At 42.8% G+C, this 13,207-nt stretch overlaps 1 protein-coding gene across 3 annotated transcripts in view; it reads right to left on the bottom strand.

The window, feature by feature from the left end:
- Positions 1-13,207, bottom strand: part of LOC109898567 (protein TANC2) — a 141,051-nt gene that overhangs the window by 59,726 nt on the left and 68,118 nt on the right. For all 3 annotated transcript variants that reach the window (XM_031827540.1, XM_031827542.1, XM_031827541.1), the window contains one exon: positions 12,054-12,150. In XM_031827540.1, coding sequence (XP_031683400.1) covers positions 12,054-12,117 — 64 coding nt within the window. In that variant the 5' untranslated portion in view covers positions 12,118-12,150. The remainder of the gene's footprint in view (positions 1-12,053; positions 12,151-13,207) is intronic.

The raw sequence follows: 13,207 nt of genomic DNA, 5'->3' as shown, positions 1-13,207 counted from the left end.
TAGGAGGGAAGGAAACTGCTACTTCGCATCATTATGCTGCCTGTGCCTGCGACTCGTCAGAGAAAGAAATCATACATGCAGCGCACATAACTCTGTGAGAGAGGCTCCATGTTCTCCACACCCCAGCCCCTTCGACGCTCATAACCTGTCACACCAGAGAGAGAGAGAGGGGAAAGAGGCGCATAATAGGCTGGAGAGAGAAAGCCAGAGTAGTACATGAGGCAGAATCAGAAACCGAGAGAGAACAATTTCATAGCATAGAATCACACCGAAAAGATCAGAACTGGCAGTCATCCTGATTGACATCCAGTGGGCAGTGCTAGACTAGCTAGCTAGTACTCAGAGGTGTGTGCATCACAGAGCAGCTAAAGGACAGTCATCCCAGCAGTCTCAGCAGTAAACACGTACTTCTCTGAACCCGACCACAACTACCTGTCCCTTCTCTATGGCCCCTAGACTCCCCCCACCCCTAGATTCCACCCTCCTATGTAAGTACCCTAGCCAGGTAAAGCTTGAGTCAGTCTCACCTTAGTTAGTAGAAAAGGGCTGCGTCTCCAGCTAGTAAAATCCTGTACCATGGTAAACTACTTGAAGGACGTGGCATAGAGATATGGCAATAGAGGCACACAAACTATGAGGAATAAAAAAGGAGAGGGAAGAGGAGGAGAGGAGTAAGAGATGGAGAGCTGTAGACAGAGTGAGCTCTGCAGTGTTGAAAGCAAGTGCCAGGTATTGGCGCACGCGCAGGAACACATACAAGGACAGGCACACAGGAACAGACAGGCGGGCGGGCGGACTCGCCCTCCCCCTCCATCTCCCACTCGATAGCGGCAAGTTAGCTCTCTCCCTCTTCCCCTCTCTCAGACACAGAAAACACTCGGAAGCTCTAAAAAGGCACACTGACTGCAATGTCCTCCTTGAACAACCACATAAAAGCATCACACTCACAAAACACACAGAAATTCTAATAATTGTATAGACAATAGTAGACACATACTTGATCCATGCATCCTTATGTAAGCCCACTCCGATACATAGATAGACCCACCCACACAAGCATAATAAAGTAAACATGATTATTCACAAAACAACTAGTCACATCAAAAGGAACGGTGTTTGTGAACACAACATTCAATTCAAGTGTGGGCACATTCAGAATAGCCGTGAATAGGAATTAGAGGTCGACCGATTAATCGGCATGTTAGATTAATTATAGACGATTTCAAGTTTTCATAACAATTGGTAATTGGCATTTTTGGACACCGATTACATTGCATTCCATAAGGAAACTGTGTGGCAGGGTGACCACCTGCTACGCGAGGGCAGCAAGGCGACAAAGTAAGTTGCTAGCTAGCATTAAACTTATCTTATAAAAAACAATCAATCTTCACATAATCACTAGTTAACTACACATGGTTGATGATATTACTAGATTAACTAGCTTGTCCTGCATTGCATATAATCAATGCGGTGCCTGTTAATTTATCATCGAATCACAGCTTACTTCGCCAAACGGGGGAGGATTTAAGTGCATACGCGAAAAATGCACAACCGTTGCACAAATGTACCTAACCATAAACATCAATGCCCTTCTTAAAATCAATACACAGAAGTAGATATTTTTAAACCTGCAAATTTAGTTAAAAGAAACTCATGTTAGCAGGTAATATTAACTAGAGAAATTGTGTCACTTCTCTTGCGTTCATTGCACGCAGAGTCAGTGTATATGCAACAGTTTGGGCCGCCTGGCTCGTTGCAAACTAATTTGCCATAATTTTACATAATTATGACATAACATTGAAGGTTGTGCAATGTAACAGTAATATTCAGACTTAGGGTTGTCGCTCATTCGATAAAATATGGAACGGTTCAGTATTTAAATGAATTAATAAACGTTTTTGTTTTTGAAATGATAGTTTCCGGATTTGACCACATTATTGACCAACGGCTCGAATTTCTGTGTTTATTATATAATTAAGTCTATGATTTGATAGAGCAGTCTGACTGATGGTAGGCAGCAGCAGGCTCGTAAGCATTCATTCAAACTTTACTGTGTTTTCCAGCAGCTCTTAGCAATGCTTGCTTCACAGCGCTGTTTATGACTCAAGCCTATCAACTCCTGAGATTGGGCTGGCAATACTAAAGTGCCTATTAGAACATCCAATAGTCAAAGGTATATGAAATACAAAAATGGTAGAGAGAAATAGTCGACGTGTCAAAATTCCTATAATAACTACATCCTAAAACTTCTTAACTGGGAATATTGAAGAACTGGGAATATTGAACCACCAGCTTTCATATGTTCTGAGCAAGGAACTTAAACGTTAGCCTTTTTACATGGCACATATTACACTTTTACTTTCTTTTTTACTGTGTTTTTGCATTATTTAAACCAAATTGAGCATGCTTTATTATTTATTTGAGACTAAATAGATTTTATGTATTATATTAAGTTAAAATAAAAGTGTTCATTGTTCATTCAGTACTGTTGTAATTGTCATTACTACAAATGTATATATATTAAAGAATATACATAATTTTAAAAAAAACTAAGGCCGATCTATCTGTATCGGCTTTTTTTGGTCCTCCAATAAATTGGTATCGCCGTTGAAAAATCATAAAATCGGCCGTTGGATCGGCTAATAGGAATACAGTTCTACTGAACTACGGAGTGGTAGTAGGTTAATAAACATATTTCCGGGTATTCAGAGGTGTTGAGATGAAATGCTATTTTAAAATGTGAAGCCTTTCCTTCCTCTCCAGCTTGCTCTTCCTCTGAACTAGAGATTGTTTCTGTACAGGCACAATGGTGATAAACACACACACAGAGTATATCTGCTGTGAACTTTATACATTGAATGAGAGTATAAATGACAGTTCCCTTGCTTAAAGTTTGCGTATGTGTGTGTCTCTTTGATTGTGTGTGTGTGTGTGTGTGTGTGTGTGTGTGTGTGTGTGTGTGTGTGTGTGCGCATGTGCATGTGTGTGTGCGTGCAATAACATGTGTATTAGAGGTCGACCGATATATACTTCTGTGTATTGATTTTAAGAAAGGCATTGGTGTTTATGGTTAGGTACAGTCGTGCAACGATTGTGCTTTTTTTGCAAATGCGCTTTTGTTAAATCATCCCCCACCGTTGCATCGATTATATGCAACGCAGGACACGCTAGATAAACTAGTAATATCATCAACCATGTGTAGTTAACTAGTGATTATGATTGATTGATTTTCATAAAGGTAAGTTTAATGCTAGCTAGCAACTTACCTTGGCTTCTTACTGCATTTGCGTAACTCCTCGTGGAGTGCAATGAGAGGCAGGTGGTTAGAGCGTTGGACGAGTTAACCGTAAGGTTACAAGATTGAATCCCAGAGCTGACAAGGTAAAAATCTGTCGTTTAGCCCCTGAACAAGGCAGTTAACCCACCGTTCCTAAGTCATCATTGAAAATAAGAATGTGTTCATAACTGCCATGCCTAGTTAAATAAAGGCGTAAAAAAATAAAAGCAAAAATCGGCGTCCAAAAAGAGATTTCCGATTGTAATGAAAACTTTAAATCGGCCCTAATTAAATCGGCCATTGCGATTAATCGTTTCGACCTCTAATGTATATGTGCACAAAGTGAATATGGATTGCATACGTATCCTTCCGTAACTCCAAGAAGAGTTCCATCCGATGATCTGAGGTGACACTTTCCCAAAGGGCTGAATTCCAAAGAGGACAGGTTCAAACACACAAGCGGATGGTGGAGCTTTGTAGTGCTGTAAACAACCCTATACATCTGCAATGCATCAACACCACACCAAAACTGAGACGCTACTTGTGGAGTCTGGCCATGCGTAACCTACTGAAAACTATAGGCATTCTACCAGACCACAATATTACAATGGTAGGTAGTCGGCATCAGAGTCAATACTACAACAGCAAAGTAAACTGCCAACCAAAAGGACTCAATCCTCATAATCTGATCCTAGATCTGTGGATAAGGGCAACATCTACCTTTACCAATAGAGAAGGGGAATAACACTTTTACAACAGCAGCTCGTCTGGTCTTTACCTACTGAATCATCTACTATACAAGTTTGAATCACTTACACATAAATCATGGAGACAGATCTGAATCATCTACTACACAAGTGTGAATCACCTATGCATGAATCATGGAGACAGATCTGAAACACAAATCTACAGGGGTACCAGTCGGTCAATTTTTGTGAGGGCTTACGACCCGCTTGCTAATGGCTGGGTGTGAGGAGGATAGGGTTGACGACATTGATAAACCAGTGAGCTAAGCGAGACTGGGCAAGATCGTCTGCAGCCTCGGAGTCACGTGATACTGTGTAAAGCCTCGGCTGGGGAAAGGAAGGAGAGATGAGGTCTCTAATCACTATCAGTCACATGGAGGGCTGGGTGTAACATCAGTCACACACTGGGCCTCCTGGTGCAGAGTTCCATGCCAGAGTCTAGTGTCTGTTACTACTGAATTGGTTTAGAAGGGGAGACTCCTGGTGCAGGCTCTTTGGTGCAAGATTGTATCAGGGTGGAGACTGCCCAGAGAGGGCATTGTTAGCAGGGGAATGGGCTGTACTTAGTCCTCCCATTTTATGTAGCTTGCACTGACTCTCATGAAACCCATTCTTTTACAATATAGTTTCTCTCTGTGCACTCCTATGTCCTCTCCTGTAGCTTGCTCATTTGGGGATTTGAGTGAGCTGTGCTATGATGACCTGCCAAGTTACATAAGGTGATCCCTGTGTTGAAGCAACACCTGGTGTTTGAGAAGCATTCAGCTCCTATAATCCCCATACTCCTCTACGTTGTCACTCATCATTCCAAGGGATCTATAGGTTCTACACACAAAGGTGGAAGGAAGGGTTCCCTAGAGAGAGACTGATGTGATGGATGGGAGAAGAGGAAGAGTAGTGAGGTTGTCTTACAGCTGAGCCCCTCAGTAGTGTTGCAGGCAGCGCCTGAGCCGCACAGTAGCCCCCATCTTCCTGGCCTTGTTCCAGGGATGCTTTCTCTCCACAGGCAGCAGGGACTCTGGGGGGGGGGGGGGGGGGGAGATTATGGCTGGGGAGGTAGTGGGATAGTGGGAGGTAGGAGGGATAGAGGAATGTAGGTGGGGCCAGCCGTTCTGCCAGATGAACAGAACCCGTCTGGATGGGCGTCCACCCAGGACCTGGGCAGTGGGCCAGAGCCTGTCAGCGGGCATGGGCAGGGAGACGGAGAGAGGGAACCATGGAGAGATGCAGATCAAGGAGGTGGAGAGAGGGAGAAGGGGAAGTGGAAGGAGGAGTGTGGACTGATAAGAGTGAGTGCTAAGGTAGATAAACGCATTGGCGACAGAGATTTGGCAGAGCAAATAAGTAAAATAAAATGTCCCATAGTCTTACTACTCTGGTGGGCAAACATGAGAACACTGAATTACAAAAATCAACTACATTAGCACAATCATTTAGAGGAGGATACGTCCTTGGATAAAAAATTATGTGTTTGATTCAGACAATGTTAACATGGTGCACCTCCTCAATAACAGAAACAATTAGTAGAGCTGCATGTCTTGGTTGTAAATCACAAGCTGCCGGCTTCAGCACCATCACTCCCAAAAGTGCTATTTAAAGAGGTAAACTAAATTCTGCAGAAAATAACCTCATCACCAAACAAAACAGGAAGTAATGAATGAACATGGTGGGGATGATGGGAGGGGACAGCCTGCCTAGTAACTAAGGTCCACAGCTGCAATGAAAATATCTAATTTTGTCAATGTGCACAGCTTCCTTACATAACGCGTGGCTCTGCGCCTGATTGGTCTCGGTTGCATGAGCCTCTAAATTTGATTGGATTTCATTGACGCTGCTGACAAAAAAAGCTTGCAATTAGCAGGCGGTGCTGGGACAGACACAACGGTCTTGGCTGGCAATGACAGTCACCAGGGCCATTGAGCCGCGTTAGCCAGCAAACTTAGATTGCTGCAGCCGACACACACATCCCCTGGTCCCTTTCCATCATCCGCTTTCAAGGCTGCATCCATACAAGCTGCTTAGCCATAGCACACCGCGTGTCCCAGTGCTGTAGTCGTATGCTGCATTTTTGGAGGAATATATACAGTTGAAGTCAGAAGTTTACATACACTTAGGTTGGAGTCATTAAAACTCGTTTTTCAACCACTCCACAAATTTCTTGTTAACAAACTATAGTTTTGGCAAATCGGTTAGGACATCTACTTTGTGCATGACATAAGTCATTTTTCCAACAATTGTTTCACTTATAATTCACTGTATCACAATTCCAGTGGGTCAGAAGTTTACATACACTAAGGTGACTGTGTCTTTAAACAGCTTGGAAAATTACAGAAAATGTCATGGCTTTAGAAGCTTCTGATAGGCTAATTGACATAATGTGTGTCAAATGGAGGTGTACCTGTGGATGTATTTCAAGGCCTACCTTCAATCACAGTGCCTCTTTGCTTGGCATCATGGGAAAATCAAAAGAAATCAGCCAAGAACTCAGAAAAACAATTGTAGACCTCCACAAGTCTGGTTCATCCTTGGGAGCAATGTTCAAACGCCTGAAGGTACCACGTTCATCTGTACAAACAATAGTACGCAAGTACAAACAATAGTACGCAAGTATAAACACCGTGGACCCACTCAGCCGTCATACTGCTCAGGAAGGAGACTAGTTCTTTCTCCTAGAGATGTACTTTGGTTCGAAAAGTGCAAATCAATCCCAGAACAGCAAAGGACCTTGTGAAGATGCTGGAGGAAACAGGTACAAAAGTATCTACATCCACAGTAAAACGAGTCCTATGTCGACCCAACCTGAAAGGCTGCTCAGCAAGGAAGAAGCCGCTGCTCCAAAAACACCATAAAAAAAGCCAGACTACGGTTTGCAACTGCACATGGGGACAAAGATCGTACTTTTTGGAGAAATGTCAACTGGTCTCATGAAACAAAAATAGAACTGTTTGGCCACAACGACCATTGTTATGTTTGGAGGAAAAAGGGGGATGCTTGCAAGCCAAAGAACACCATCCCAACCGTGAAGCACAGGGGTGGCAGCATCATGTTGTGCGGGTGCTTTGCTGCACGAGGGACTGGTGCACTTCACAAAATAGATGGCATCATGAGGATAGGAAAATTATATGGATATATTGAAGCAACATCTCAAGACAATCAGGAAGTTAAAGCTTGGTCGCAAATGGGTCTTCCAAATGGACAATGACCCCCAAGTACTTCCAAAGTTGTGGCAAAAAGACCTAAGGCCAACAAAGTCAAGGTATTGGAGTGCCCATCACAGAGCCCTGACCTCAATCCTATAGAGAATTTGTGGGCAGAACTGAAAAAGAGTGTGAGCAAGGAGGCCTACAAACCTGACTCAGTTACACCAGCTCTGTCAGGAGGAATGAGCCAAAATTCACCCAACTTATTGTGGGAAGCTTGTGGAAGGCTACCCTAAACATTTGACCCAAGTTAAACAATTTAAAGGCAATGCTAACTAATTGAGTGTATGTAAACCGCTGACCCACTGGGAATGTGAATAAATAAATACAAGCTGAAATCACTCTACTATTATTCTGACATTTCACATTCTTAAAATAAAGTGGTGATCCTAACTGATGTAAGACAGATAATTTTTACTAGGATTAAATGTCAAGAATTGTGAAAAACTGAGTTTAAATGTATTTGGCTAAGGTGTATGTAAAAATCCGACTTCAACTGTAGCGGTATATAGTGGGTGACCAAACCTCTTCTGAATGGGTAGCTGAGGTGAGGCAGTTATTGTCTGACTCTTAACTTGAACACTGAGCTCTACAGCAGTGTAGAAATAGTAATTGAATACAGAACTGCCTTGGCGCTTGTTCCAGGAAACCCCGTGGATCTGCCTTACAATCTACACATGTTATGACATGTTCTAAATGTTTACCGCAGTCTGTGCAGGGTTGGAAGATTACGTTTTTTTCCCTCGCTCTGCACACAATATCGCACAGTGTTGCAGTTGGCTATCGCTAACGTCAGCCTTGATTGTTATCCAAGAGGTTGAGGAATCTGGAGGCAAGTAACCATCAATCCCAAGGTGACATCATGTGTTTTCCAGTGTCGCGAGATCGTTCATGTTTACTTGGCAAGTTGCTGGTGGCTTGGATTTAATTTATGCCAAACATATGCTGAGGATATCGAAAGGTTGCTGGATCGAATCACCAAGCAGACCATGTAAAAATCTGTCTTTCTGCCCCTGAGCAAGGCCGTTAACCCATTGTTCCCCGGGCGCCGATGACGTGGATGTCGATTAAGGTAGCCCCCCGCACCTCTCTGATTCAGAGGGGTTGGGTTAAATGCAGAAGACATATCAGTTGAATGCATTCAGTTGTACAACTGACTAGGTATTCCCCTTTCCCTTTCATTTGTGTACAGGTTGAGGGACAAAAAAATATGTCTTTGAAACTAACAAAATAACAAGGACATGGGAAGAGAGAATGCTAGTCATAAATGGTTTGCCAGAACTATTGGGGGGTCTTTTATATAAATAACAAGAGAAAAGCAGCAACTGCATCCCAGGGAAATTTGAAACAGGCCATCCTTGGAGGAAAAAAAAGACTGCTTTACCAACTGTTGTGGTAGTTTGGGGTCACGTTAGATACTGTGTCACATAACAATCTTGTATTATAAATGCTCTTTGATGTTGATAGCAGTACAGCATTATGGTCAACAGCTGGCTATGATTGAGCCCCTAACATCTCAAGAGGGAAAATTATTAGACAGGAGTGCACCTCATCAACCCCAGGCTTGGTACAGAGCCCAAACACCTCTGGCTCTGTGTCCCCCCCACCTCATCGCCCCCTGCCTGCTACCCTCTGCCAGCCCACGACAAAACCACAATGGCCCATCTCCCACAGTGCATTACCTTCTCCTGTTTGAATTGGATTCCGCTATCTCTCCATTTCAACGGTATTCCAAAAGTATTTTCTGCCTTAAGAGTAAGGCCAATGAGTTCATTTTCAGGCCATTCAACATGAGACTTCTGTGGTACACAGTCATAGTATCTTGTGACCCCTAATAACCGTGTACTACCCTAATTAGCCCTCTATGGCCTTTCATAACCATCTGTGGTCTGACAAGACAAGTAACTGAGGAAATACAAAATGTCTTTCCGGTAAAAAAGATACCACAGGCTTTTAGAGCAATTACCATAACTACCCTGGATAAAGGGAGAGGTTTTGAATCATGAAAACCATTTGTTCACATTTAGAGTCTGGACTACACTTGCTGCTCTGAATGGACTAGCCCGTTTGCTGAATCACGTTTCTCATTCTGTTTGGATGGAACGGAGGAGCTCTTAACACACTGGGGTGGCACTGTTCCGAGGGTAAACATAGCGTAGAGCCGGACACTTTCCTCTCAGTGCTGGCTTTAGGAAGAAAAACATATACACCCGACGAGTAGTGGCCAAGGTCTACCACACCTCCCCACTGAGGTGCAGAACACAGTCATGACTGAGGCTGCACGTTGCCACGAAGACAGCCTTTGCTATTAGCAACTTCAACAACTTACAGGGACATGGAATTAAACGTGAGGTATTATCGCTGGCTGGACCCCTGCCTTGAAAACCTTTCTGGCCCTTTAAATGGTGGTTATTAGCGACCTTTCAGCTCAATTGAAATGACAAAGTGTCAAGAGTGGACACAGTGTGGGCTTGTGTGGAACAGAGGGTCTCTTGACACTGTGGCATAGTTTAAAACACTTTGTTACTGTGTGTTTGGTTGGCTCAGGTTCTCTCAGGTCATTTTTTATGAGCCTACAGAGCCTACTGCTACACTGTAGCAGAAATGTACACCAGTGAATCTCAAGTCTTGAGGAAAAGCAACTCAGTTGATGAGAAAATAGTTCAAAAGTCCAATGGTGGTACAACTTTACTTCCTTAAGCCATTGACAGTACTTTCCAACCTAGAGCACAATGTAACACATTTTACAAGTGATGCCTTTTAAGCATTCTAGTACAGTTAAATAGTTAACACACACACATGGACACAGCGGTCTAAGGCACTGCATCTCAGTGCAAGAGGCTTCACTACAGTCCCTGGTTCAAATCCAGGCTGTATCACATTCGGCCGTGATTGGGAGTCCCATAGCGCGGCGCACAATTGGCCCAGCGTCATCCGGGGTAGGCCGTCATTGTAAATAAAAATGTGTTCTTAACTGACTTGCCTAATTAAATTAAGGTCACACACACAAAATATATTTTGTTGGCATTTACGCATGTCCCCATTACCAGTAAAACATCATCAAAACCTCTTTATTTCACTTACTTGCTGTTTCGTTGTTAATTTGTTCCGTCGTTTCACTCTCAACCAGGATGTCATCATACATGTCAAGCAGTGAAGTTTCAGCTGTCTGTCCGTGGCCTGTCTTCCTCTGTGCGCACTGTCACTGTTTCCGTGTCCATCTTGTCCAGCTGTGTATGTAACATTTCACGTAAACCCTGTTTCTTGTCTGCATCGAAGTAGCAGTCCATGTACATAGCATTGAGCATGGGGGCGACACTGTAAAGAGAGAATGCCACCGAATCGCTGGTTCAAAGCCTGTCGCCAGTTTTGTTGAGCAGGCATTTTAATGCCATGAGAGAGGGTATTTCTTGAGTCAGTTGTTTGAATGGAGCTAGCTAGTGTGTTCATGTTTCAAACATGTTATCAAATGCCATTGGAATGGCAGCAGTGGTATGACAAACAGTACAATCATGAGCAGGCAATAAGTCTTTCCTCAGTAGGAAATCCTTGTGGACCCAATGTGCTGTCAGACTCATAATGATCATGGGGCTGACATCACTGTTCCAAATGTCAGTCGTGAAGCTAATAGTAGTGACGCTATTACGGTGTAATTCCGGTAGGGCAACATCTGAAAAATAGCGCACTTAGTAGTGTGTACCGGTGCTCGACCAGTCGGCGAAAGCCAACATTACCCACGACAGAGAATGGTTGATTGTCAAGGGCAATGAATTCCATTATCTTGGCATTAATGGATTTCACCTTTGAGTTGTCTCTCTGAAATGTCTTACTTTTTCAAATGACTGCTCACATCGTTGACTGCTCGATCCACACAGCAGACATTGTGGGCTAGGTTAGGAATGCTGTGTTGCACGTGTAGTACAACATTTTACGTGGCGTCATCACGTCCTGTACCTATGTTATATAGGTATGCACGTCAGCTTTGACATAGGTTTTGCACAGACGTTAAACTAGACATCGAGCCAATAGCAATGTTGGCATCTTTAGCTAATATCGTCCGATTCCGATATGTTCACCGATATATTGTGCATCCCTAATTTTTACGTTGCTAACATTTTGAGCCTGTAGGAACTACTGTAATGAAACTGCAAAACTATATTCACTATGCTGCAAAACATGTCCTTGGTCAGACAGTAATAGAATTATGTAACTTACATTCATATAAAGTTTCTTCAAGTTAAAAAGGCCTTAATGATGGAAAACAACCCGTCTCTAGTTTCATGGGGACTGAAACCCTCTGTGAATGACCTCAAACCTTTGTTTCCGGGAGATGAGTAACTTGAGTAAGGGAAGAGTGTGTTTGGGGTGTACTGTATAGCTGACTCTGCACCGATTTTTAGAGACCTGAACATAACCAGCTGCATTCCAAAGACTTACTTTACCAAGCTTGACACGTCTCTACTGATCGTGTGGCACGCTCCACTCCAAGTCCCTGGAGAGGGTGCCATGGCTGTGTAGTCACAGGTATCTCGCTCTGAACTCAGCAGCAGCGCAATGCCTCCTGTACTGCGAGTCACGTTTTATCAACGTAAAAAAGGCTAGGCAGACGCCAACTTGTGAAAGGAGGCAAGTATAAGTGCTTAGATTAATGACTTGGTTTATAGTGGCAAAAAAAGACATCACTGGTAGATCTCAGTTACTTCAATAGCAGGCGATAACCACAGTATATATGTTGTATTATTGAAGCACATAGTTAAACTGTGGGTGAGCAAGCTTTACACACATACAGACAGACACACCACATACACAACACTGGTCAGACTGACTTACCACTGTTGCGATTTTTGCGGTTGGACTTGCCGCCAAGCAGCATCTTCAAGCTGTTCCTGAACATGACAGCACCGGTCTGCAGCGGCTATAGAGAAATCTGCAGAAGAAAAATTGAGTGTTTTTAATGTAATGTAGGCTATATTTACTGATGTTGGTTATTATTTGTTGTCAGCAGTATTCACTTGGCATCTGCAGCTGGGACCGAGAGACTGAAAAATAGCTTCCATCTCAAGGCCATCAGACTGTTAAACAGCCACCACTAACAGAGGCGCTGCTGCCTACATACAGACTTGAAATCATTGGCCACTTTAATAAATGGATCACTAGTCACTTTAATAATGTTTACATATCTTGCATTACTCATCTCATATGTTTACACTGTATTTTATACCATCTATTGCATCTTGCCTATACTGCTCAGTCATTGCTCATCCATATATTTATATGTATATATTCTTATTCCATTCCTTTACTTAGATTTGTGTGTATTGGGTAGTTGTTGTGGAATTGTTTGATTACTTGTTAGATAATGATGCTCTGTCGGCACTAGAAGCACAAGCATTTCGCTACACTCACAATAACATCTGCTAACCAGATGTATGTGACCAATAACATTTGATTTGATTTAAATTGCAAGTGGTGGGATAGTGCAAGTGGCAGATGAGCTAAAGATATTGCAAATTCTAGAAAGATCATCACAGAACACCACAACGGTACAGAAGGTAATTGTACTATTCTGTCACCTAGTAAATGGTTTTACAGAATTCAGGTATTTAACAGAAACTTCTCACAGGTAAACTATTCATCCTCTTATACATACCAATGACATATTCGTAGTCTCTATGAGGAAAAGGTGAATATAACATTAGCAGCCTGGTAGGGGGATCTTGTTCCTTCCTGTGTGTTATAATAACTCTTCATTCATGAGATTTGTCATTCTTCACTGAATTACTTGAGGAATATTTTAGTACCTACGTCAAACAGCATTCACACCCATACGACTGATAATTACTGGTGTGAACGTATAGGTGTAAGTTTGCTCAACAGGATTTGAAATCATGTTCCTTTGTAATGTGCAAAGTAGTATCAGTGCATATTTAGGTTTCTGAGCTTCTTTTTAGCTTGCATCCGGGTGCTTTTGTGTGAGTATATGA

The sequence above is a fragment of the Oncorhynchus kisutch genome, linkage group LG6 (genome assembly GCF_002021735.2).
Source record: "Oncorhynchus kisutch isolate 150728-3 linkage group LG6, Okis_V2, whole genome shotgun sequence".
Lineage (NCBI taxonomy): Eukaryota > Metazoa > Chordata > Actinopteri > Salmoniformes > Salmonidae > Oncorhynchus > Oncorhynchus kisutch.
Note: the sequence above shows the minus strand (reverse complement) of the source record. Positions and strands in the feature narration are given on the sequence as shown.